Source organism: Carex rostrata, chromosome 29 (assembly GCF_964058835.1).
Source record: "Carex rostrata chromosome 29, lpCarRost1.2, whole genome shotgun sequence".
NCBI lineage: Eukaryota > Viridiplantae > Streptophyta > Magnoliopsida > Poales > Cyperaceae > Carex > Carex rostrata.
The window spans coordinates 6,525,339-6,552,953 of record NC_135946.1 but is presented as its reverse complement, the minus strand read 5'-3'; the positions used below and the strand labels follow the sequence as shown (position 1 = coordinate 6,552,953).

The window sequence follows — 27,615 nt, the reverse complement described above, 5'->3', positions numbered from 1 at the left end:
TGGATAGAGTAAACATCACAGATTAATTATTTACTAGAAGAAGAATTTTCCATGTTATTTAGTCAGAAAAGGTGAACTAAAATTTCAATGTTTCTGGTTGACTAAACTCTAAATTTCTTCAGTTGTCTGTTTCTCTCTCTCTCTCTGTCTCTCTGTTGTTCTTCCTTTCCAAGGAAATGTCTAGCAATAATAGCAGTACCAGTACCAACTCAAACAGTACCAGCGGCACCGACGCTGCTATAGCCATCGGTACTCTCTCTTCTTTACCCTACAATTTCATTTTTTTATTTATTTCATATTTGTTTTCCTAAATCAACATATATATATATATATCTCAGATGGAATCAGTCTCCAATTGATATGTTAAATGAGTTCCAAAAAAGCATGAGTAGTACTGTAGTAGGGTGCCTTAATTGGTCTCTTTCTTTTATTGAAACAGAGCATGAGTTCTTGATTCTTCTTATTAATTTTCATTTTTCTATGTTAAATTTCAATTTTCCAGTAGCGATAGTTGTTATCGGCATAGTTGTACTCTTCATAGCATATCTCATATATAAGTGTGTCAAGAAATTCGCACGGCGAAAAAAAGAAAGAGAACGAGAACGACAATTGCAATCGAGCATGGATGAAGCCTTAGCATTAAATCCTGATACCTCCACCGTTGCGGCAATTAGTTTCTCTCAAGTCGAATTACAGAGCATGGATATATTTCTCGGTGAAATATTAAATGAAAGGCCAATACAATTTAGCTCAATTCATCTAAAAGCTTTCACTGTTAACTATTCTGAGAAGATCGGATCGGGTGGTTTTGGTGTGGTGTACAAAGGACAATTACCAAATGGCGTACCGGTAGCAGTAAAAGTTCTCAATAGTAATTTAGACAAGAGAGCCGAAGAACAATTCATGGCAGAAGTCGGTACAATTGGTAGAACTTACCATTTACACTTGGTTAGACTTTATGGGTTTTGTGTCGAATCATCGGTAAAAGCTCTTGTGTATGAGTACATGGAGAATGGATCCCTCGAGCAACATTTGTTTAGCGCTGAGAAAAACATTGGGTTCGATAAGCTGTACGAGATAGCTATTGGTACGGCCAAGGGGATAAGATATTTGCATGATGAGTGTCAACAAAGGATAGTACACTATGATATAAAGCCGGCAAATGTGCTACTAACTGCTGGTTTTTCACCAAAGGTAGCTGATTTTGGACTTGCCAAATTATGTGACAGAGAAAACACACATTTTACCATCACCGGAGCTAGAGGCACTCCCGGGTACGCAGCACCGGAGCTCTGGATGCCCCTCCCGGTAACATATAAATGTGATGTCTATAGTTTTGGGATGCTTTTATTCGAAATCATAGGTAGGAGGCGAAATTTCAATCTAGAGCTCCCAAGCCAAGATCAATGGTACCCAAGATATGTTTGGCAAAAGTTCGAAATAGGTCAGATGGATACCGTATTTGCCGATATAGAGGAGATGTATAGGGAGAAAGCAAAGAGGATGTGTAATGTTGCTTTGTGGTGTGTGCAATATCGACCCGATGAGCGTCCGACAATGAGTGATGTTGTGCGAATGTTGGAAGGAAAGCAGGAGATTCAAGATCCTACAGACCCATTCCCGTACATGTCACCATACATCTCAAAGTCTATTGCTACTAGCGGTACCGGTACTGGTACCACTTCGGATTACTCACCTAGCACTGCACTATTGAGTTTGTCTCATTGATTCTCAGAGTCAGAGACATATAATTTGTTGTAGTTTTGTTAGTAATTAACTTTTTTATAGAGGATTTAGATGCATAACCTTTCTCTTTGTTTGTCATTATTGTTACATAAGTAAAATTCAAATTTATCATTTTTGTTTCAAATAACCTATAAATTAATTAATTGGTGTATTTATACCAACATTCCAAGTGATAATAAATAGGACCCAATTCTCTGCACTACGTGTGCTTGTGCAACTGCTAACCACTTACTTTTTGAGTGTGCTTATGCAAAGTCTGTTTGGAACCGATTGTCTAATCGCTTGGGATATAGACTAATGGTGTTAGGAGATTCTATTGAGCAGACTTGGTCAAGGTCTAAGCGTTCAGCTATGGCAGCTGGAATTCAAAATTAAAGAGGTTGGATTGTATGGTTACTATAGCATAACTGTGTGGGTTGTGTGGAAGGAAAGGAATGAGGTCTTTAGAAATAATTAAGGTGTTGTCTTCAATGAATTGAGTTGATCGAATTCATGAGAAGGATATTTTGTGGATGAAATTTTGCAAGAGCAAACTGAGATAGATATAAAAGGCTGTAAGAAGAGACAATGGATATATTTTTTATTATTTTTGTTTCATTTTTTGGTTTGGTAGATTATACCAACATTGTCAAAAAAAAAAAAAAAAAAAATACAGAAATCTAACCGGCAGTGCTAGAAACCCAATAGATTTGAGGCCCACATTCCTCTCATTTTGTTTCGTTTGATTTGGGCTTTCACCTTTCAGAAATCCAACCGAAATGAAGAAATTATTGCAATTAGTACTTGTGATTATGATAATTTTATATCATCATATGGAGAGATAATGGTAGCTGCGTGTAACTTTTTGAATAAAAAGTTTTGTCAAGAAACAAAAAAATGTCTGAATTGACTAATTTAAGATATAAACCTTAATTAGAGTACGTTACAAAGTATATCGGCCCTTAATTAGATTCACATAAGTAACAATCATATACTGAGCCTAATAAATTACCATAAAATCAAACTTAACCAAATCAAATACAAAATCTTGGCCCTTAGATTTACAAGTAATAATATATTACCGCGTATTAATCTCATGTAAAGTTTCTGTTTCAATCGGGCTCGACATCTCTACACTATCCATGCCTTTAGTGGCGGTATAATTGCCGGTGGTCGTCCCACCAAGACTCAGACTCCACGGGGTTGAATCCGATGTGTTCCCAGAAAAATAAACAAACGGATTGATAGGCCGCACAATCTCCATTTCCCCCTCAAGCATCCTCACAACACCACTCATTGTCGGTCGTGCCTCGGGCTGATACTGCACGCACCACAATGCAACCTTACAGATTCTCTTCACTTTCATTCGCGACTCATCATCTCCAACAACTCCGCATTGGTCCAAAATCATTTCCAATTCTCCTTCTTCGAACTTTTGCCATACCCATTTGGGAAACCACTGCTGACTCTCCGCCGTGATATCCAGTTGCAAGTTCCTCCTGCGCCCCAAAATCTCAAAAAGTAACATGCCGAAACTATACACATCACATTTGTAGGTCACCAGTTGGCTGAAGTTCCATAGCTCCGGGGCCGCGTACCCTGGGGTCCCACGTCCCCCGGTGAACCCCTTAAATGCGTAGTTTGAACTGCCACTACCACTGTGGGCACTGCTGTTGCTGTTTTCGCTGCTTTTGAGGCTGCTACGTGCACAGTATTTGGCGAGGCCGAAATCAGCAACCTTTGGCACAAAATCGGTAGTTAGAAGGACGTTTGCGGGTTTTATATCGTAGTGTACAATTTTCTGTTGACACTCCTCGTGCAAATACCGGATCCCCTTGGCCGTACCAATTGCTATCTCGTGCAATTTCGGCCATTCCAACCGTTTCTTTTCGTCGAACAAGAAATTATCAAGGGACCCATTTTCCATATACTCATATATCAAAGCTTTTGTGGTTTTATCAAAGCAAAACCCAAATAACTTCACCAGATTTACGTGGTAGGTACGACCGACAGTAGCGATTTCCGCCATGAATTGCTCTTCACTTTTCTTGTTTATAGTTCCTTTCAACACTTTTACTGCCACTTCTAACCCGTTTGGGAATTTGCCCTTGTAAACCACACCGAACCCGCCTTTACCCACTTCGGTTGAGAAGTTGTTAGTAATTTGTAGTATTTGCTCTGCGCTGTATCTCATAGGCCTCTCACTCAAGATTTCATGAAGGAATCGCTCCATTGGTTCCATTTCGATTCTTGCGTCTTTGTCCTTGTTGTATGAATTCGATTGAAGATTTCTTTCTCTAGTCAAATTAATGATTTTCTGAAACTTAGCCACTCGGCGCCATTTTATGGCGAGTATAGTTGCAAGGATAACTACAACGCCACCCAATACACATGATACTGTATATAGAATTAAATTAAGTTAGTACATATTGGAATTGAGAGATAATGCACCAATTATTTATTGAATTTTGGTTTTGAGACTTACTTGTTACCACTACAGAAGTTGAAGGCATTGTATGTGATGCTTGTGCCTGTTCTGTAGTAAATTAAAAAAAGGAAAAGAAAGGAATCAATTAACCAAAAGGCTTCTCAATTATAACTGCAACAAAATTGAAAAAGTACACCTATGCTTCCTTCTTGGATTCTGACTTTGAAAATTCAGGAATCAATTTCACAAAAGAAGGCAGTAAAGATTGAGAATTTCTATTAGTCAAATATTTTCAGTGTTAATAAACTATATCAAAAGTTTAAGGAGGTTTAATCAAGTTTTCTAACAAATTTGCTTTCAAATATGATGTAATCACTTCTTAATAGTGAAAACAATACATAATAGAGAGAGAAGGAGAGACAGAGAGAGAGAGACTTACATTATCTCCAGCAAATGCAACTGTTGTTTGAGTAGCAAAGCGAAATCTTTCTCTCTCTCTATAGGTTTTCTGGCACTGTCTTAATTTGATTTGTCACTGCCTAGTTGCAGGAAGTGAAGTTACCTGTTATCTGGCACTGTCTTTGATTTGTCAGCTGAGAAAATTAAGGGGATAACTTCTGAAACAAGCCATAGCAGTTACCGACAAACAAAAAATCCCAACAACTATATAAGGTGCCTCAATTGACTACCACAAATACAATTATCAATCTTTCTAATCAAAATTTTTATTATTCTAGAAATTTTTAGTCTTTCAGTTAATTTGACTTTTCAATTAAAGTTCATTTCTAAAATTTATAGAGTATTAATTTTGTTTTTTTTATTAAAAAAATATATATGTAACATGTTTAAATAAAATATTTAGTTTTCTGACATATCAGTTTTAGAAGTTAATGATTTTATTTTCTTACATGCAAGGCACAAATAAGTATACTTTCATTTTTTTAGTAAATGATAAAATGAATACTTTATAAATTTAGAATGAGTTTTAATAGAAAAATCAATAAATTAAGTATATTTGTTAGTTTTTTAAATTTATAAAAATAAATACACAATTTTAAGGTTTTTGAGGGGTATACATAAAAATTTCTCCTTTAAAATAGAAATTCTGTCCTTTCAGCTATAGTTGTTTATGTAGCATGGTCGTACTCTATTATGTAACATTGTGACAATATGTTCCAACTATTGTTAATGTCATGTGATGACAGCACAAATGTACGGAAAAACTTCCATCTGATTGCATCAGAGTCCTAAAAAAAAATCTTATTTATTTTCTTATTTATTTGTGTATTCTTCTTCATTCTTTTTTTGAAACTTTTGCAATTTGTAAAAGTTAACCATCCAAATGAGCTGCTAGAGTAGAAAAAAAAATGTCTTGATTAACACGTTGTTACTTTAGTTTCGTGTCATGTATCAAAATATCAAGAGATAATGACTGCACACTTTAAACTTTAACAAGTACCATTTATCAAGTTCTCTGACTTGTACTTGGATACTTTAACCAAAATGTCACATCATGATTTTATAATATGTTGAATAATATGAAGCAGACAAAGTGATTGAGGGTGCCTTTTTCCTTACCTCAAGAAATTATGGACTGAAAAAACTCTTACTTTCCTGAATTTTTTTATTTTTTTCTTACCAAAAATAAATCTCAACAAAGAAAAAAAAAAAAAAAAACAATTCTAATGAGACAGCCATCGATCAGATCTCCTTTTTATATACGCATCTACACTGAAATAAGTAGCAACTTTATATATTTATTTTAATTTTTTCCTTAATTTTTTTCCTTCTATTTTATTTGCTAAAGATGGTAATTAAACATTAAGCAACTCATCAAGCACCTATTAATTCGAAAAAGTTATGGAATCTAATAATTAGTAAAGTTACACAGGAAGCGACAAACAGCCACCATCTAAATCAAATTACCAAAATCAAATTGTTAATTAATTAATTAGCAGCCGCTCCAGCTGAAGTAATCGTGAGGTACGACTTAATTTATAGTTTGCGCCAAATTTGCTGAGATCTGATATTACTGGATAGTTCGATGGCTTTTTCTCAATTAGAGTTACACCTCATAACCAGGGCCGGTCCTGAAGATTTTGGGGCCCGGGGCGGAAGAAAATTTGGGACCCTTTATATATACAAAATTTTTATGAGACCGGCCAATACACTTCGATAAGTATTTCAACACTATATGCTTTAAGTCATTTTTGTATTTTTATAATTCAAATGGTCGATCCGAACCGTTCAATATGATATCCATATTAAAACGTGCTTGGAGACCAAATTTTACATTTTTTTTGGATTTTTTTTTACTTTTTTTAAGATAGTTAGAAGATTCTGAACCATAAAAAAAATTCTACTTACCTTAAAAAATAATAAAAAATTCAAAAAAATATAAAATTAGGTCTCCAAGTACATTTTAATATGGATATTAGGTTGAATGGTTTGGATCGACTATTTGGACTTTTAAAACGCAAAAACACTTATAAACATATGGTGCTGAAGTACTTATGGAAGCAATTAGGGGTGTTCATCGGTTCGGTTCGGTTTCAATTGAACCGAACTAGGCAAACGAAAGTTATAATTTGGTTTTAAAAATAGAACCGAACTGAACCGAACTGAACTAAAGTTTTATTTCGGTTTCTTCGGTTCAAATCGAAAGATATTAATTTTTTTATTTAAAGCAATTGATTTATAATAAACCGAAGTATATTAAGAAATAAACCAGGGTATTAAGAAATAAACCAAAGTATATAAAGCAATTGATTAAGAAATAAACTGGGGGTAGACCGGACCAAATTCATAATATATAAAAATTCGACCGGTTCGGTTTTTTCGATTTTGAAAATTTTCAAACTGAACCGAACCGAAGTTATAATTCGGTTTTGAAAAGCAAACTGAACCAAACCATTAAACCGAATAAATCAAACTGTTTAGTCTAAACTAATTTGATTTGGTTCAAAACCATTAAACCGACTAAATCAAATTGTTTAGCCGATCAGATTTTTTATTGATATGCCAATAAATCATATTTATTTATAGAAAAATTTGAATCATTTATATATACAAAATTTGAGCTCTAATAGTTTATTTATTTTTAATATATACAATTTTTTTTATATATATACAAACTAATTTTTCTTTTTTGAGGCCCCTAGAATTTTGGGGCCCGGGGCGGTCGCCCTGGCTGCACAGCCCCAGGGCCGGGCCTGCTCATAACAATGATTAGGACATGTACATCATTACATATTAGATATTAGTATTGTATCTGTGCGTTGCAACGGAACATGTTAATTATAAGAAAATTAAAAAATATTATATAAAATGATATATTTTCATAAAAAAATATTAATAAAAAATAATTATTTAAAAATATTCACAAAAATAATATAATAGATTAGTCTATCAATATCCAACCTAAACCCTCTGGAAGAGAACAATCCTCAGTGTGTATATATATATACCCCTGCAAGGCCACTTAGGAGTGTCATAATTAATATGATAAATTGAAATTTGAGGTAAGCATAATTATAATAATAGAGTAATAGCCGCACTCCCTCTAACATATCAATATTATATTTTCTAGTCTCCAAAATATATTGAATCAACTTCAAATGACAAATTCAAACCGTTCAAACCAATCTCTTTAACATGAGCTTCATTTTTATATAATTTCTTTTAATTTCTAAATTTATTTACTATCAAGTCAAGCACTCAAAAAAATGAAGGATATAATGCATTCAAATGCGCACAAAATATTTCATATTTTGACCGCTTGACTTGATGGTAAATAAATTCAAAATTTTAACTTTTTTATATGAAAACAAAGTTCTCATTAAGGAGTTTGATTTGAATGGGTTGAATTTATCGTTTGAAGCTGATTTGATAGATTTCGAAGGCTAGAAGCATGTTGTTGAAAATCACTTGATCTAAAATTTTTGTACCATTCATATCAAGTGATTTCCTACCTATCTAAAATAATAGTAAAAAAAATATAAAATTTGGTTCGGATCGACCGTTAGAATTTTGAAAACTCAAATATTGAGCCGTTGCACAGAGGCCCTCTATTCTACACATAGCACTATAGCCAACTCCTATATATATAATACGGCTAATGCGTTTCCTCTAGTATATTGACAATATGCTTATGGTCTTTAAAATCTATCAAATTGGCTTCAAACGACAAATCCAAACCGTTCAAACTAATGTTCTAAACGAGAGCTTCGTTTCCAAATAAAAGAAAAATTCGAATTTATTTACTATCAAGTCAAGCCATTTTTTACCACTTGACTTGATAGTAAATAATTTTTTTTTTTAAATGGAAACGAAGCTCTAGTTAAGGACATAGGTATGAATGGTTCGGATTTATCGTTTAAAGCAAATTTGATAGATTTTGAAGGCCGGAAGTATATTGTTGATGTACTAGAGGAAGCGCCTTAGCAGTAATCTCTCTCTCTCTCTTTTTCTATCTTCATTTCATTATTAAGCACGTTGAGTGTCCGATCCGCCAACGGTTACAATTGAAAGATGAAACTTCGGATTTAATCTTAGCCCTCCAATTACATAATTTGTCTTCTTTTGATTAAATGCATCTGTTTTATGTATAGAAGTCTAAATTTAGTTAAAAACATGCTCACCACATGTGCTGCTACACAATATGTTACAATTAAAATTGAACAAACTATGAAATTTAGCGATATATTTCTCCGTTTCCTTATTTCTTTGTTTTCATGTTTCTTCTCTTCAATTGAGCAGACTCCACTTTCTATTTTCTTATTTCTTTGTTTCCTTACTTCTTCGTTTTTATACGGATCACAATAGAAAACAATTTTTTTTATTTCCTTATTTCTGTTTCTTTGTTTCTATAAATATTTTTGTGGGCAATTTAGAATATATTTTCAATATTGAATATATCAATGTGTGTGTGTGTATATATATTCTAGATTGGAAACAAAGAAGAATATAAATTGGAACGTGTGTGTATATATTTCTCTTATAGTGTGTGTGTGTATACACGATAACACTTTTTATTTATGTTTTTTGATATCATATTATATGTCGATATTGAATTGTTGTACGATATTTAATATTAAATTCGAATCGAGCTATTATTTAATATCATTGGTATTTAAAAATAAAGAATCATCACATCATCAAATTATTATCAAAGATCACGATTCAAGTTAATTAAAAATACAAAATCATATAAATTATCTATTAACATTTCTCTTAATTTTTAGATAATTATTATTTTCATTGATATATTTTTTTTATAAATTTTTTTTCTTATATTATATTCCGTTGCAACGCACGGGCACAATACTAGTATATATATATATGACAGTTCCAATGCCTCATGCTTTTCATACCTCATCATACCTCATATTTTATATCTTCGTTTTAATAGTCTAAATTGTCGATCCAAACCGTTCAACATAATTATATCCATACTAAAATATGGTTAGGGATGAAATTTTATAATTTTTGAAAATTTTTTACTATTTTTTAAGATGGGTAGAAAATCACTGTTTTTTGAACGGTCCAAAAATAGTGATTTTGTACCTATCTTAAAAAATAGTAAAATTTTTTTAAAAAATATAAAATTTCATCTCCATGCATATTTTAGTATAAATATTATATTGAGTGGCTCTGATCAACAGTTTGAACTTTTAAAACAAAGATATAAAATATGAGGTATGATGAGGTATGAAAAGCATGAGGTATTGGAACCCTCCTCATATATATATATATATATAGAGGTGGGCTACGGTGAGTTGCGAAGTAAAACGCGTTTCTACTTCACGCCGTATTTTTATTTTGAAAGTCCAAACGACCGATCCGAACCGTTAGATATTTAATCCATATTGAAATGTGATTGGAGACCAAATTTTATGTTTTTTGGAATTTGTTTACTATTTATTAAGCATTTTTTAAAATTGCTGTTTTGCTGTGAACAGTAAAAATCAGTAAAATTTTCTGAACCATCAGATCAGCGACTTTCAAAATTGCTTAATAAATAGTAAAACAATTCCAAAAAATGTAAAATTTGGTCTCCAAGCACATTTCAATATGGAGAACAAGATGAACGGTTCGGATCGACGTTTTGAACTTAAAAATCACAAAATATGAGCGTGAAGTAAAATAGTCGCTTTACTTCGCAACTCACCGTAGCCCACCTCTATATATATATATATATATAGGAGATGGCTAAAATGAGCCATGGAGTAAAACATGTTGGTGCTCCATGGCTCATTTTAGCCATTTTGAAAATCCAAACAACCGATCCAAACCGCTCAACACGATCTCCATATTGAAATGTGCTTGGAGACCAAATTTTACATTTTTTGGAATTTTTTTAGTATTTATTAAGCCTCTTTGAAAATACTGATCCGGCGGTCCAGAAAGTTTTACTATTTTTTATTGTTCACAGTAAAAAAAAGCCATTTTCAAAGTGGCTTAATAAATAGTAAAAAAAAAATCCAAAAAATGTAAAATTTAGTCTCCAAGCACATTTCAATATAGAGATCACATCTAACGGTTCTGATCGGTTGTTTGGACTTTCAAAATAAAAATATGGCGTGGCGTACAAATGCGTTTTACTCCATGGCTCACCCAAGTACAAACGCATTTTACTCCACTTACATCTTTTTTTTGTGACACCGAATTACACCCTATATTTTCAAAGTTCAAATAGTCGATCCAAACCGTTCAACATAATGGATACATTAAAATGTGCTTGCAAATCAAATTTTATATTTTTTTGAATTTTTTAATATTTATTAAGACGGGTACAAAAATTCAATTGTCCGAAAACAACAATTTTGTAAAATACTTAATAAATAGTAAAAAAATTGAAAAAAAATGTAAAATTTTATCTACAAGCACATTTTAATATATCCATCGCATTGAACGGTTTGGATTGACTATTTATACTTTGAAAATTTTAAAAATGTAGAGTGTAATTCTGTGTCACCAAGAAGGGTGCAAGTGGATCCCTCCTTTCTATATATATATATATATATATATATATATATATATATATATCTCTCTCTCTATATATATATATATATATATACACATATACATACTAGTATCATACCTGTGCGTTGCAACATGGTCATACTATAAGAAAAAAAATATCAATGAAAACAATAATAATTATCCAAAAATTGAGACACATGTTAATAGAAAATTTATATGATTATGTATTTTTAATTAATTTTAATTGTGATCTCTGATAACAATTTGATGATATGATGATTCTTTAATTTTAAGTACCAATGATATCAAATAATAGCTCGATTTGAATCTAATATCAAATATCGTACAACAATTCAATATCAACATATAATATGATATCAAAAAATATAAATAAAAAATGTTATCGTGTGTATGTATAGGATACACACACACATATTATAAGAGAAATATATATCTACACACACGTTCCAATTTATATTCTTCTTTGTTTCCAATTTATATTATTCTTCTTCTTTGTTTCCAATTTAGAATGTATATACATGCACACACACATATTGATATATTATATATTGAAAATATATTCTAAATTGTCAACAACAATATGTATAGAAACAAAGAAAGAGAAATAAGGAAATAAAAAAAAATGATTTATATTGTGATCTATATAGAAACGAATAACAAGTAAGGAAACAAAGAAATAATAAAATAAAAAGTGGAGTCTTCTCAATTGAAAATGAGAAATATGGAAACAAAGAAATAAGGAAACAAATAAATATATCTAAATTTCGGAGTTTGTTCAATTTTAATTGTAATGTATCGTTTGGCAGCACATGTGGTGAGTATATTTTTTTAACTAAATTTAGACTTCTATACATAAAACAGATGCATTTAATTAAAAGAAGATAAATTATGTAATTGGAGGGCTAAGATCAAATCTGACGTTTCATCTTTCAATCGTAGCCATTGGCGGATAGGACACCCAACGTGCTTAATAATAGAATGGAGAAATATATATATATATAGAGAGAGAGATGGGCTACGGTGAGTTGCGAAGTAAAGCGACTATTTTACTTCACGCTCATATTTTGCGGTTTTTAAGTTCAAAACGTCGATCCGAACTGTTCATCTTGTTCTCCATATTGAAATGTGCTTGGAGACCAAATTTTACATTTTTTGAAATTTTTTTACTATTTATTAAGCAATTTTGAAAGTCGCTGATCTGATGGTCCAGAAAATATTATTGTTTTTTACTGTTCACAGCAAAACAGCAATTTTAAAAAATGCTTAATAAATAGTAAAAAAATTCCAAAAAATGTAAAATTTGGTTTCCAAGCACATTTCAATATGGATTAAACATCTAACGGTTCAGATCGGTCGTTTGGACTTTCAAAATAAAAATACGGCGTGAAGTAGAAACGCGTTTTACTTTGCAACTCACCGTAGCCCACCTCATATATATATATATATATATAGAGAGAGAGAGAGAGAGAGATGGGCTATGGTGCATTGCAATGCATGGAGGGGTTTATGCATTGGACCATAAATCTAAAATTCAAAATCCAAATGACCGATCCAAACCGTTCATCTTGTTCTCCATGTTAATATGTGCTTGGAGACCAAATTTTACATTTTTCTGAATTTATTTACTATTTATTAATTATTTTACAAAATTTTTGATCCAACGGTGGCTGCTGATTTTACTGTTTTGTTAAGCCACCGTTGGATCAACAATTTTGTAAAATACTTAATAAATAGTAAAAAAATTCAGAAAAATGTAAAATTTGGTCTCCAAGCACATATTAATATAGAGAACAAGATGAACGGTTTGGATCGGCCATTTGAATTTTAAATTTTAGATTTATGGTCCAATGCACAAACCCCTCCATGCATTGCAATGCACCATAGCCCATCTCTCTCTCTCTCTCTCTATATATATATATATACAGAGAGAGAGAGAGAGAGAGAGTGGAACTAGGGTGTTCTTAAGTTCACCAAGTCATTTTGGGAACTCAACTCTAAAACTAACCGAATTGGCTTCAAATGATAAATCTGAACCATTGAAACCCATCTATCTTACGATGCGAGCGAGTGATGTATCTACATGTGAAAATTTGGAAATAATTTAGCATAATTTCAAGCAGTTAAAATTAGAAGGTTTATAAATTAATTTTAATGCATTCAATTTTTTTTGCACGTTTTTACCATTGACTTTATACAAAATTAATTTTAAATTTTAAATTTTTCGCATGTAGATGCATCACTCATAAGGTACATGAGTTTCAATGGTTCAGATTTGTCATATGAAGCAAATCCAATAAATTTTAGAGGTGAGTTCACAAAGGGAGGGCTTGGCTAAGATCAAAATTGTAGTTTTTGAGTTTTGGTGTTATCAATTAGTTTTGTGATTTTCCGAGTTCAAAAAGTTAATTCAATCCATTAAAGGTATATCTATATATTAAAATGTGCTTGGAGATCAAAAGAGAAGATCAAAATTGTAGTTTTTGAGTTTTGATGTTATCAATTAGTTTTGTGATTTTCAGAGTTTAAAAAGTTAATTCAATCCGTTAAAGGTAATATCTATATATATTAAAATGTGCTTGGAGATCAAAAGAGAATGCGGACTCACTAAGTTATGTTCATATATGAAAAGATTGCGCACCTATACATGGCAGGCTTGAAAGATTCTGATGAGATAATGTATGTGATATTTCATGTAGTGAATAGGTCACAAAGCATGGTAATTTGACTCGGCTTTTTTCCCATTATATATAGCTTGTATAAGATCTAAAGACAAGATTGTGAAACCATCAAAATTAAGGATGTATATCAGTGTATAATTAATTAAAAACTAATTAATAATGAATAAAGTCTATATGTGAAAATTCAAAGATAGCTGATATTTTGCAATTGTTGAACAAATGAGGACACTCTCCTATTGTAAGATTGTTGGGAACAGACACGTATACATCAATATTCAATCAAATGAAGAAATATGAAAGTCAAACAAGAAGTCAACACAAATAATAATCAAGCACACAAAATAAAAGAGACATAAGATTTTATGTGAAAATTCTTTCAGAAAAAAAACTACACGACCACATGGCTCAACTTTACTACATCAATAAGTCTTTACAAATAGAATGGGATAATCAAGATGTTAACACTTATTCTAACACTATCGTACAATTTCATACACAAATCGATGAGATTTTCAAGTGTATAAATATATTGTTACAAAAGAGCAAAAACTCTAAAATGAGCTTGAGGAAGGAGAGAAGAACTCACGGCTTGGGCTCTATTTTTTCTCCTCTATTTTCAATTAATTTGGAAATGAATTTCCGTGAAAAACTAAATGGGCCGAAGTCCAAAATTAGTTTTGGCTTCACGTATGCAACAAAGATAACAGATAAAAAATTCTTTTTTCAAAACTTAGTGATGTATATTTTACAATGAAAAATTTTATGTCACTATCAAGCATGGTGACTTAATGTCTTGCGACATTGTAGATCCGAATTTTAAAATTAATGCTTCGGTACCTCCTATTAATTACTATTACTCTAGCAGGAAATACTTGGTCATAGTTTGTGAGCCAAAAACCCATATATATTAGATAATATATTATAAAGTCAACTACCATTAATTAAGTTTGTAACTAAATTCACACATACTAAAATACTAAATTTTCATATTCATACAATCATAATTCACAAAATAAATTCATGCATACTAAATTCACACAAATTCATATCAATTCACAAATTCATATTTGGAACGAGATGGCTCACCAGCTCACGAGCGAGTTAGGCCCCCAGCTCAAACATGTTAATTTTGATCGAGCTAGTGATGAATTAGTTCGTTAATAGCTCAGTTCACTAACTAACGAGTTGTTAGCGAATGAATCAGATGCGAGTCACGATCGATTCACGAGCTACGAGCTTTTTTCCCACCCCTATGCTAGCTAAAGAAATGGTAATCAATAGGAGGTGCAGAAACATCAATTTGAGTGAAATTCGGATCTACAATGTCACAATGACTCATAGCACAAGGACAAGGATGTCTATAGAAAACAAAAGCATAGATTTAAGTTTTCATATTTAGCCTAGGACTGGGCGTAGCTCGGTCACCAGTGACATGGTTCTCTTATTGGATGTCCGATTGAATGCTTTACCATATATTTGCTTATGGACCAGTTGCTTCCTCTAAGCAATCACCTTTCTATGTAATTCAGCAATCAACCTGGTATAAAAATCCTTAGTTTGAGAAACTGGTGATTTACCTGAAATTGGAAAAAAAAAACAATGAATGAATCTTTCAATAACAACGATTTATTTTCTAAAATTGCATCAAAATGAATATTGACTTACCGTTATCATAAGTTGATGGACCAAGCTAGCTTTAATTTTCTTCGTCAGATGCCATATTAAGTCAATAAGAAATATCCTAAAATTTGAATAGCAGGGCTGTGTAGGCGCCATATTCGGATTGAACATGACCAGAAAAATGTTTGATACGATTGTGAACATTGCATGCTTTGAATTTATAATATGCTACTTGATATGTGAAATTACATTTAAGTACTACGGTTTAGAAATATTGGTGATTTGTTTCTGTGACTTTGTTAATTGTTTTTACATATACATTATTGCATTTAGCAAAATACATAGGTATTTTTTTTTTTTTTTTTTTTTTTTTAAAAAAGGCAGAAGCCCATTTCATATTACTGAAATTGGATAATTACAAAATTAGTTTTAGTGTGCCCTCCAAACAGGGAACACCTCAACTGAGAGTAGATAATATCAAGTCACAAAAACAGCAAATAGTTCATACAACAACCATAATAAAACTAGAGCTAAAGTCCAAAAATATTTCAGATTAGCTAAAACTAAGCCACTCATAAGGGGGCTAAGGTAAACTAGATATGTAGAGCAAAATGGTGAATCTTTCTTCATCTGCCATCAAGTGGCCTCGGAGCCCTCAGCAGGAGGTTGGAGCACTACCACGGAGAGAGGCATGAACTGACTAATTGGAATGGCATCCTCAACGATGGGGAGCCACTCTTCAACCGATTCTTTGGTCTTCTTCTTCAGTATACCTATCCAATACAAGCATAAAGATTTTATCAGCATAATCATTGTTCTAGCTGTTTTAGCTGGAATATTATTAAAACACATTTCATTTCTATTTTTCCAAAGAGACCATGTAACAGCACTTAAAACAATTAGAAAACCTATTCGATTCACAAGAGTAAGGGAGTAAGCAAACTGAATCAAACTATCCCAGTTGTGCCAGAGGTGCATTACCTCTTGACTTTTTCCTAACCAAAACCAAACCTGTTGAGCTAAATCACATTGTAAGAATAAATGATCTACTGTTTCAAGCTGACCACATATATGGCACCGAGTGTTACCTGTCCAACCTTTTTTAGTAAGGTTATCTTTGGTCAGAATTAAATTGTGAGAAACTAACCACATGAAGATTCTTATTTTAGGGGGTATTGGTAATTGCCACCAGACCATAGCATTAGTTGGTTGATACCCTCCAAAGTTTAGAATAGTATAAATTGAGTGAGTTGAGAACTTCCCTGAATTGTCCCATCTCCAGTCTATCTTGTCGTAGGGCAAAGTGAAAGAAGTAGCACTAACAATATCAAGCAATTCTAACCATTCCCTATAATCTACACCTATCAATTCGGTTCTAAATTTCAAAATCTGCCCTTGAGTGTGTATGACATCGGCTAACAGAACTGTTTTATTAATACATTTAGAAAATAAAGAATAATATTTGATTGAGAGGGAGCAATTTTGGTACCACTGATCTACCCAAAACCTAAGTTGAGTTTGTAAGCCAGGGGTATACGAAGAGCTCATTTCGCCAATATGACTAATTTTATTTAGAGAAGACCAGAAAGGAGAAAGATAAACTGTGCGTTTTCGGATATATTTGTGTATGAGAAGAATTTTCCAAAGGGCAACATAGTCAGTATTCTTAAGTTTCCACCACCATTTAAGTAAGAGTGAAATATTCATTTGTCTAAGATCTAAAATTCCTAACCCTCCAAAGTGTTTAGCTAACCGAGAGGTATACCAATCTAAAAGGATGTATTTTTTTCTCTTGGAATTACCTTGCCACATAAATCTTCTCCTAATTTTATCTATCAACTTAATAACAGTAATAGGAACTTTGTAAACCGAAAGAGCATATAGTGGAATAGCAGAAAGGATTGAATTCAACAATGTAAGTCTACCTCCTATTGACAACATAGAACTTTTCCACAGTTGTAATCTACTTTCTACTTTATCTATTAGGAAGGACCAATCAGAAATCTGCAGTTTTTTGTAATGTAATGGAAGGCCTAAGTACTTCATTGGGAATGCACCCCAAGAGCATCTAAACAATTGATTAAGATTTGATGTAGTATCTATATGTAATGGAAACATCTCCGTTTTGTCATAATTAACTTTTATTCCAGAAATGGATTCAAAGGCTAACATAGCCCACCATGCAGCTTCCACATTGTCTTCTTGAGCTTCCAAGAAAAGAATCGTGTCATCGGCATAATGGCAGTTAGTAAGGGCCCTATCGTCTATACATTGAGGACCTAACCCTCGGATAACATTAGCAAGCCTACCCTTAGAGAATATTCTACTTAATGAATCTGCAGCTAGAATATATAAGAAAGGGGATAATGGATCCCCTTGCCTAACCCCCCGTTTACAGTAGAAATAAGGACTAAGATCCCCATTAATATTCAGACAAGATTGTGAGCTTTGAAGCCATTGAGTGATCCATTGGATCCATCTACTACCAAAGTTCCTACCATGAATTATTTCTAGCAGATATTCCCAATTTATCTTATCGTATGCTTTTTCAAAATCTATTTTGATAACTACACCAGATTGTTTTGTAGTATGGCAAGAATGTAAGATTTCTTGACTAAGAATCACGTTATCTAAGATATACCTATTCTTAATAAAGGCAGCTTGACTATGATCAATAAGTCTATCTATAACTATATCTAATCTAGTAGTAAGTAATTTAGAAAGTATCTTAAAACTACAATTAACTAGACTAATTGGTCTAAATTTCTTAACATTATTGGCATTTTTTTCTTTTGGTATAAGGCAGATGCATGACCTATTTATCCTATGCAGATTTAGTTTGTTATCATAGAAAAAATGGACTAGAATCATGAGATCATTTTTAACTATATTCCAAAAAAATTGATAGAATTTAAATGTGAATCCATCTGGGCCTGGTGCCCCATTTGGATCAGAAGCAAAAACCGCATTCTTAAGATCCTCTTCACTAAAAGGTTGTTCTAATTCCCATTGTTCTATTCTAGTGAGTTTATCCCGCTCATCCCAAAAGTTTGCATCCAAATGACCATATTTAAGACCAGGAGTTCCTAATAAATCTTTGTAGTAATCCACTAAGTGATGCCTAATTTCTACCATATTATGATTAAGAGTATTATCTATCATTAAACTATTGATTTGATTTTTCTTAGATCTATGTGAAGCAATTTTATGAAAGTATTTAGTGTTCGCATCACCCCCCTCCAGCCATAATTGTTTAGATCTTAGTCTCCAGTGGTCCTCTTCTTCTTGTAACAATTCTTCTAATCTATTGGTACTTTGAATCCAAATTTCTTCTTCTTGGGGGGTATATACTCTCTCCTCTCTTATTTTCTGGAGGTCATGTAATCTGTTTTGAAGAAGGGTTTTTTCTTTTTTTCGTTGGCCATAAAAATTTTTTGCCCACCCTTTTATTTTTTGTCTAAGTTTTTTCAACTTGTTTGACCAACTTTTAGCTATATCTGGTAACTTCAGAGGTGTTTCGAGCCACCACTTTGTGACCAAATTTACAAATTCCTCTTGTTCAGTCCAGAGAGGATCAAAACGAAAAATTGGAGGGGGTGGATGAATTAAAGAGTTAGTATGTATTAAAAGAGGGCAATGATCAGAACCAGTACTACTTAAATCAGAAATTGAGTAAGAAGGATACAATCTTTCCCATTCAGATGTCACTAATATTCTATCTAATAATGCAAACCGAGTCCCACTAGACCAAGTAAATTTCCTAGAATTAAGTTTCAATTCTATCAAATGATGATCATTAATGAAATTATTAAAAGCTCTACTAAGATTCATATCAAAATTCTGACCTGATTTCTCCTCTTTTTTCCTAATTGCATTAAAGTCTCCACATAAAAGCCAAACATCTATTTTAGGGTCTCTAATTAATCTAAGTTCATCCCAAAATTCAGGTTTATATTGTCTTAAAACTGGACCATATACAACAGTGCATTGCCAAATAACATTATCTAGTTTATTTTCTAAAACTAAATTAACACTAAATCTATGTAATGAATGAGAAATTTCCTTAATTTTATTACTATCCCATCCCACTAATATACCACCAGACCTTCCTATAGAAGGTAGCCAGACCCATTTATCTAGTCTACTAGAAATTTCATTTAGACATCTATTACTAAAATCTACTTTTTTAGTCTCTTGTAATGCTACTAAATCTGGTTTATGTTCTGATATTAAGTCTTTTAGGATATGTCTAGTTCTACTGGAGTTAAGCCCCCTACAATTCCAATTAAGGATATTCATAAGGAAACCATCTGGAATCTATCAGGATGAGAATCCTGTTGAGTATGTGGCTGTATGCTAAGATGATCTAATCTAAGTGTTACTGATGGTTGAGTTGAACAACTAGGTTGAGAGAGAACATTTTTAATCGTGAACTCAAATTGGTTTCTAGGCATTTGTTGAATACTCTCAATAATGGTGTAGCTATCTTCTAAAGAATGCCCTAAATTAATCTGATATACTTTAAACAATTGAATGATCTGATCGATAGTTAGTCTAGAATATGGAAATCGATCTATAAGAGCCATACCTGAGGTACTGCTGCTTGCTCCTTGCTTCCTTTTCTGAGCCTTCTGCATGACTGTCCCCTGATCTACCTGAGCTTGCATCCGGAGGCTCCTTCTGAGATCCTGACCTGCTATGCTATCCCTCACATCAGGAGTGTGAAGTACTGGTGGAGCATCAGGTTCTGTATCTGAGACAGAGATGGGCTTCTTCGGAGATGATCCGGGGGCTCGGTTAGCACTCCTGAGCCGGGAGCTAATGCCCATCCGCTGATTGGGACTAGACAAGTTTCGAGTACGTGCATTCTGACCAGAAGTGGATCCCTGTTTCTTCATCAGAACAGGTTTAGGAGAAATTTTCCTCACAGCAGATTTCTGTTTGGTTCTGGTTGGCTGGTTGTTGGTGTTCAGAATTACATCATGGCTGGTCTGTTCATCCTCACTATCATACTCAACATTAGGGAGAGGAGGGAAAGTCTCATCTTCAATTGGGATCAAACAAACAGACGTACCCTCAAAATCACCAAGGGAGCAGGGAGGAAAGGTAATGTAGAAAGGGAAAGGCACAGCTGGGAACCCTGGGATGGCGGGAAATTCCAGTGCTGGTAAAGTACCATCAGCAGGTTCATCAATAGGTACCGTAGAATCCTTCTCCTCGATGTTCACATTCTCAATAGCCATAACCTGATTAGTAAAAACCAGGGTACTGCCATTCATTACGAAGCCCCCCTCTCCAGCAGGTGGTTGTTCAGGACCAGTTTGAGGTGGCGCTGGAGCTGAGGTTTGCCCAAATTCTGTCCCATTCGGGAAAGGTCGTCCCCCTTTTCTACCAACCCATGCGTGCAACCCTTCTGATTTTGATGATTCGATCTCAAACTCTATGACATGTAATCTGCGTTTACCATTCGCATTTCTAAAGGGCATAAGGTGTGTAGGTGGAATCAGGTTGCGATCACACACTTCCAATTTCACCCGGACAAACCTGACATCAAACCCGCTATGTGTACCAGCATCTACCTCTAACACATAAGCCCCCCATGGCTGAAACAAATGTATTAAATATCAAGAACTAATAGTTATAATAAGGCATTGAGACAAATGGATATTTTTATTCTTGCGCAACTAGTTTAATTATAAGATACTCTTTTGGTTCTGTTTTGCAAGATTTTTCTTGAAATTTGAATCATCCATGTTGTCTTTTCATTTTTGGACTCGATGTGGTTTTACTTAGTTGGTTTGATCTAAGAATAACTTGATTGGAACTGAATATCGCACTTTGAGATTTTCAATCTCTCACATTTTTTCACTTCGGTGGGTTCCAGGTACAAAATGCAAGATGAGGAAAGATGATGCCGAACTTTAGGACTGCGGAACTTGGCAAAAAAAAAAGTTATGTCATTGGTAATGTTTGTATATATATATATATATGGTTATGTATGATAATAGAAATTGCCTGGCACTGATGAGCGTGGCGGGATGTTTTCCCTGTTGTCGGGGTGTAACATATTCCATCTTAAATTCTAATAGTTTTTTTTTTATATATATATTTGATAAATTATGTTTTAAATGTATAGATCACATTGTCTTATCTCCCAAATTAAAAGTAGAAGCAAATTTTTGCAATCAACATCCCGCATTTGGATCACTCACTTGATTTGATTTATTTTAATATTTGGCATTGGGTTGTGAGTTGTGACTAAGCCATTCCATTTGATTTTGACATCTCTATTTGCATAAAATTAACCGCAAACGCAAATGATTAATTATTAACTTAATTTTGGCTCATTTTGTGGATATTGGTTCGTGGGTTGAATTTTATACAAATCTAAGTATTCCTCGGTGGTTTGTTAATTCTAAGTCAGGTGTTCGATTTGATATTAATATGAATCAAATTTTAGTGGATTTTATCGATATTAAAACTAATTATAGCAGCTTATTATTATTGATGTTTTCGTTGTTAAGAAAACTTTGCAGGTATATATAGACATATAATTAATGTATGTGGGATTGTTAATTGCAGCCTCTGGGAATTGGAGTGTTCAATGTACTTGATTTTCTTGGCTTTACTATGATTTTGAAAAAGGAATTACATATACTAGTAATTTAAAATATTAGAAATGTTTTAATCTATTTCAAATTTTTCCACCACTTCAAAAATAATTTTGGGTTTCTTCCCTCTCCAATTTAAACTCTTGACACTATCTATATATATGAATATTCACATGCACACTATCTATACATCAATATTCACATCCAAATAACATGTTAAATAACATTATTCACATGACTTAATGCATGTTGATTGCGCATTATTCAACACTATATGTGTTATATTCCGAAATTTTAAAACATGATTAAATTGCGAAATCGATCATTTCGCTTAAATAAAATATTATTTTTAATTTACATAACGATCGTTCAGAAAATTTTCTGACCGATTAAAATGAATCTAAAATTTCGAAATATAAATGAATCATGAAATTATGTACATTAAAATTTAGAGGGTTAAAACATAAAATAAAATATGGCACTATAAATAAATTGTAAACATCCGGTAAATTGGTAAATCAAAGATTCGTTATAATAATGAAACTAAGAAAGAAAATAAATCAAATCAAATTAATTCATGTAAATAAATAGTTATATTGAGTTCTAATTAGGAGAATAGTTATACAAAATTTTTGTAAGAGATAAATTATATAAAAGTTACCAATTCCGTTTATTTGAGAATTATAAGGATTTGATTTGATATTTATATATATACACATATATACTCTAATTAATATCGAATTATTCGGATTGTAAAACCAAATTATGAACACTCGAATATATTTGTATGACATTATAAAAATATTACGAAACCTCGATTCAAAATTACAAGGGAAACATATTTTAGATCAAACGATCAAGTTAAATAAACTTCTGAATTTGAAGAACCCTGGATCTCGAATCTGCACGAATCTTGAAGTCATCTCATGCCTTGAGCTTTGAATTGTATTTGAAATGGGGAATTAAACTCATTGGATAAAAATTTCGGATCCATTAAAATCCCCTCCATTTCCTCTCCTTTCTCTCCCTCACTGACAGCGGGTCCCCAACAAACTCCTCTCTTTCTCTTCTTCCCATCTCTCCTGTCCGCAGAAACACAGGGGCTTCGCCCCTTTTCTCTTCTGTCGCTGAGGCGACGAGCCCATCTCCCCTCATGCTCTCTCCATTTCCCTCTTGCTAGAGAAGAGAACGGAGAAGACCCGACCCCCTTCCCTTTAGCGCCTCTTTGAGTGGTTTTGAGTGTTGTGTCGTTTCGCTTGTCAGAGGCCTGTACGGGCGACACTCCGTTCACCTGCTCTTGGTGACTTTCGTGCCTTGGCGTGCCTACCCTGTCAGAGGGCTTGGCTGTACCAGCAGACCCTGTTGCGTGTGGTTGCTCCTTTTTACGAGTATATGTATGCTCCCCCTCTTCCCTTTCGAATCTGTTGCTCTCTCTACTCCCTCATGTGTTGAGACAACTTCTTTCCCTCTCTCGATTATTTCTGTTCTGCCTCTGAAATTTGGGGAGGGGATTGTCTGTGAACTCGTGTACATTTGTGTCTGGTGCCGTGTGGTGCTTCCCTTGTGTCAATTCGGTGCTAGGAGGTGTTTCTTCCCTTGTGCTTGTGTCAATTCAGAGGCGAGGCATTACGCTTTGGAATCGACTTTTAAAGAGTAGACACCTAATAATCGGTAATGCACAATCCTTTTTCTTAGAATTTATATGTTGAGCGAGGTTGTATGATTTTGTAGAATTTCATAATCTTTCGAGTAAATTTCGTCTTTTGCGCGGGTTGTTGATTTTCCCGGCAAAGGCATTGCCTAGCTGCATTGTTTAGTCATTTCTCTGACCTGCCTCGTTGAGTGAATTTTGCCTCGCTCGGCTGTTCTGTTTTGTTAGGTATGACTGTGCCTCGTTTAGTTGATCCTTCCCTTTTTCCCGTCTGGTTTTTCCTTCCTTGTCTGTGCTGCCGTGCAACTGTGCTTGCTGTGCTGGTCTTTCCTCCTTTTCTGTTGTGTTACTTGTGTATGGCATGTGCTTAGGAAGTGCTGGTACCAATCCAGTGTCACCACTGGTATGCTAAATTGACCTGACAGGGGCTGATGTGCAAATTTTTATAAATTAGGGACTGTTGTGGAAATTATAGGTCCTTATGTGATTGTATGAATTAAAAAGGGGACCAAATTAGAATATGTGATTTATTTGGATGTGTGGCCGGCTATACATTGTAGATTGATATTGAAGGGGCCCTGAAATGTAAATGATTGTAAATGGACCAAAGTGAAATATTGAAAGGGATATTACGTGATGTGTATGTGTAAATAAAAATTGGATTTCGGATTTGGGAATTAAAATTTTGGACTTGGCTTAGGCTGATAAGCATAATTTGTCGGATAAACGCGGCTTTAAAGGTTTAAGTTTTATAAGGAATCCAATAAAAATTGGATGCTTACATAAATTAAAACATCCAACACATTAAACTAAAATAAAAGTTTTAAAGTTAAAATAATTCTTTTAAACATTTTTCGAACTTGTACAAAAATTCGTTGCTAATTAATAAAGAACAATTAATTAGCAACGAAAAAAATATTCATTATGGACTTAGATTCGAAACGGCTAAAATTAAACGTAGAAATTAAATTAGTTATAAAAATAACGAACTGTGCAACTTAGGAATAAATTAATTAGAAACACGTAAACTAATTAAGGGTTCCGTTTTTAATTTTATAAAACGAATTATACATCTAAAATATAAAATAGCTTAACTATATTAAAACGGATTATAAATTTCGCAATAATCATATAATTAATATATTTTATTAAATTATTTGCCTTAGAGATTTTAATTATAAATTAACTTTCGAAACCGAATTTCGACCCATTTAAAATCAACTATAGTCCGTTTAAAATAAATCGAGTAAGTAGGAAATTAAAATATATTAGTCAAGTAAAACACGTGAAATTTATCGTAGCTCTCAAATAATTATTTATTTGCAAATAATTCAATATTGAAATTCTACAAGTAATATATCTTCAAATTAAATTATTAAAAATATAAATTAATTTAGATCAAAGTGAATGATCAATATCTGACGAACATATAAAGAAATTAAGATTAATTCTAAGCTCGATGACATGAAATTAAATAATTAATATATGCCTAATCGGATCAGCCAGACTGATTGAACCGGTAATTTTATAAAATCAAAATAATCGAGAATTTGACTTGCATATTAATTGGGATGAGGGTTAGAATAAAATTAGCGTAGATTTTAATTAGTTTAAATTACGTGATCACAGATCAGTCAACTTCGTACGAGTTCGACCCGAAGGCCGATCCGACTGACCCGCAGTTCGGAGCATACGCGGAGCACGCTGATTTTTAGCGATAGAGACTCCAGCCCCCTCAGGTGTGAGATATCTGAATTATTCTTTTCGTGGGCGTACTCTTACCAGTCGATCCATCTGACCTGACATCCGCACTTTATTTTTAAGTAGATGCATTAAAACTGTAGAACATGTTTATTCTTTCTGCACTGTAGTTAGATTTGCATAAACCCTGAAAAACCCGAATTTACTGTATTTTAGGAGTAGAATAATGAAATAATATTATAAATATATTATTAGAATATTAGGTTATTAGTTGTCTCCTTCTTGTGGAAGACAATATATTATTATTATAATACGTGCATACGCATGTATTGGTGAGAGCTGAGCAGAGCCGAGTGACTTTGTTCCGTCTTGGTGTCACTTGGCATGGGACGGCCCGACAGCCACTGAGCTGAGGGTCATTTGATCCTTGGATGGCTTTAGGATGTATATTATATGTATAAACTTGATTATATATCATTTTTCGATCATTTTACTATTTGACGTGAGCAGTTCCGTTCTCGAGTTCTGTGGCACGATACGATTCGAGAATTTATTTTTTCCCTACATTAGGAGCTACTTTGCCTAGAACGGAAGTTCCCAAGGTCCAATGCGGGTCTTGAGGAATGAAGTGCAAGTGCATAAGGTCGACGAGCTTTGGTGCACGGGGTCGAGCTCGAGTCGAGCCCCTGATGTCCTATTGGTCTGGCCGGACGGTAGAGTTCTCTCCTGCTCATGAGGGAAGAGATTAACTTTTTACGACTTGCATTGTATGATTTCTCCTATTGGATATGTTTGGGTGATGAATCGTTAGGCGAGATGACACATCGGATTTTGATATAACCATCGGCTAGTGTGCTGTTCTTGTGGGGCAATGCTCGATGTCACTAGGCAACGTGTATCATTGCACTCTGATCACAGTCCTTGGATTATATTGCTGGATCTTGTGATCCTATTGGCACGGCACGGGGTGATTTACTATATCCATATTACTATTATTATTATTGTATCTGGGCACACAGTGCAAGAAGTACTGGATTCGGACTTGATTTATATCCGATATTACACCTTGATTTTATTTTGGGTTTATTTCGCATGTTGGCATAATAGAATAATCGCATCATGACATCATTCAAAAGTATTATAAATTCTATTAGCTATTGATATAGGTTCACACATGTGCATATTTTAATTGTATTCATTTTATAAATAAAAGTGTTTTGACCATAGAGGATCCCTGAGGGGATAATTCTGGGTCACATACTGGGCGATTTGTCGCTCACCCACAAGTTGTTTCGTGAGTTTTAGGTACAGGTTCTGGCAGTCTGCAGCAGGAGATGTCAGGAGCTGTCCCCGAGGGCCACACCACTTGACCTAGTTAGGGTTAGGCTTTTGATTAGATTTACGAGTCCCGTATTTCCTGTGTTATATATACGGGCTCGATAGATCATGTATCCCCTTCTATAGATGGTGTTATTTGGATCCGAGATGGATCGAATTATATGTTATGTATGTGTATGCTTATTTATTTGCTATGTGACTGATGCTTGATATTTATATTATTTTATTTTGCTTCTGCTGCTGTTTGATTTATCATTTATGATTAGCCTTGCGTGCTTAATGATTAATTAAGCACGAGGCGAGGTTGATCACACCTTAATTCAGAATTTCTGGTTTGGGGTGTGACAATATGTTTTTGTTTTTCAATATTGGTTTAAACGATAAGTATATATAATTTACAATAATTTTATGTTAACTCAATATGATAAATGCATGTGTCAATTATGGCTATCCAATTTGAGCAACAAAGCTAATTATAGGATTTTGGAGTAAACTAATTCGTTACCCTTTTTTCATGGTGTTTTTGCATTTGATAATTTTTTTTGGATCAATAGAGATCAAAATTTAACCCGCATTAATAAAATTTGACATTTGAATATCACATATCGTGTTACTTCAATAGAAATTATAATTTGTTAAGCCATATATATTAACTATCCACTTTTGTAATTTTTTTGTCAATCTCTGTCTTGCATTCTAATTTTCAGACTATTTGTTTGCAATTAGGTGGGTTATTTTCACTAATTACACGTTATAGTAGAAGATTTTTGCATTAAATAATTAATTTAATATGAAAGAAAAACCTGTAACTTCATTTCATGGTATTGATAAAATGATGAAACCATTGGTTTAATTAGT

At 33.3% G+C, this 27,615-nt stretch overlaps 2 protein-coding genes and 1 long non-coding RNA gene across 4 annotated transcripts in view; 2 read left to right on the top strand and 1 right to left on the bottom strand.

Moving 5' to 3' along the window:
* The first annotated feature begins 82 nt into the window (after positions 1-82).
* Positions 83-1,883, top strand: LOC144546402 (rust resistance kinase Lr10-like). Its single transcript, XM_078294937.1, has 2 exons — positions 83-249; positions 503-1,883. Exons 1-2 carry the CDS (start codon positions 177-179, stop codon positions 1,726-1,728), a joined length of 1,299 nt encoding a protein of 432 aa, XP_078151063.1. The 5' UTR covers positions 83-176; the 3' UTR covers positions 1,729-1,883.
* A 740-nt stretch (positions 1,884-2,623) lies between these two features.
* LOC144546460 (rust resistance kinase Lr10-like) overlaps positions 2,624-27,615 on the bottom strand; it is a 53,437-nt gene continuing 28,445 nt past the window's right edge. Inside the window, exons 1-3 of one of the 2 annotated variants that reach the window (XM_078295016.1) lie at positions 4,593-4,712; positions 4,211-4,261; positions 2,624-4,122 (exon numbers count right to left, since the gene is read on the bottom strand). In XM_078295016.1, coding sequence (XP_078151142.1) covers positions 2,804-4,122; positions 4,211-4,238 — 1,347 coding nt within the window. In that variant the 5' untranslated portion in view covers positions 4,239-4,261; positions 4,593-4,712 and the 3' untranslated portion in view covers positions 2,624-2,803. Of the gene's footprint in view, positions 4,123-4,210; positions 4,262-4,592; positions 4,713-27,615 lie in introns of those variants that run through there. The other variant, XM_078295017.1, reaches the window with a different exon arrangement.
* On the top strand, positions 23,183-26,992 carry LOC144546421 (uncharacterized). The gene is made up of 3 exons (XR_013508776.1): positions 23,183-23,738; positions 25,348-25,457; positions 26,725-26,992. It is a non-coding gene; the product is annotated as an uncharacterized LOC144546421 (long non-coding RNA).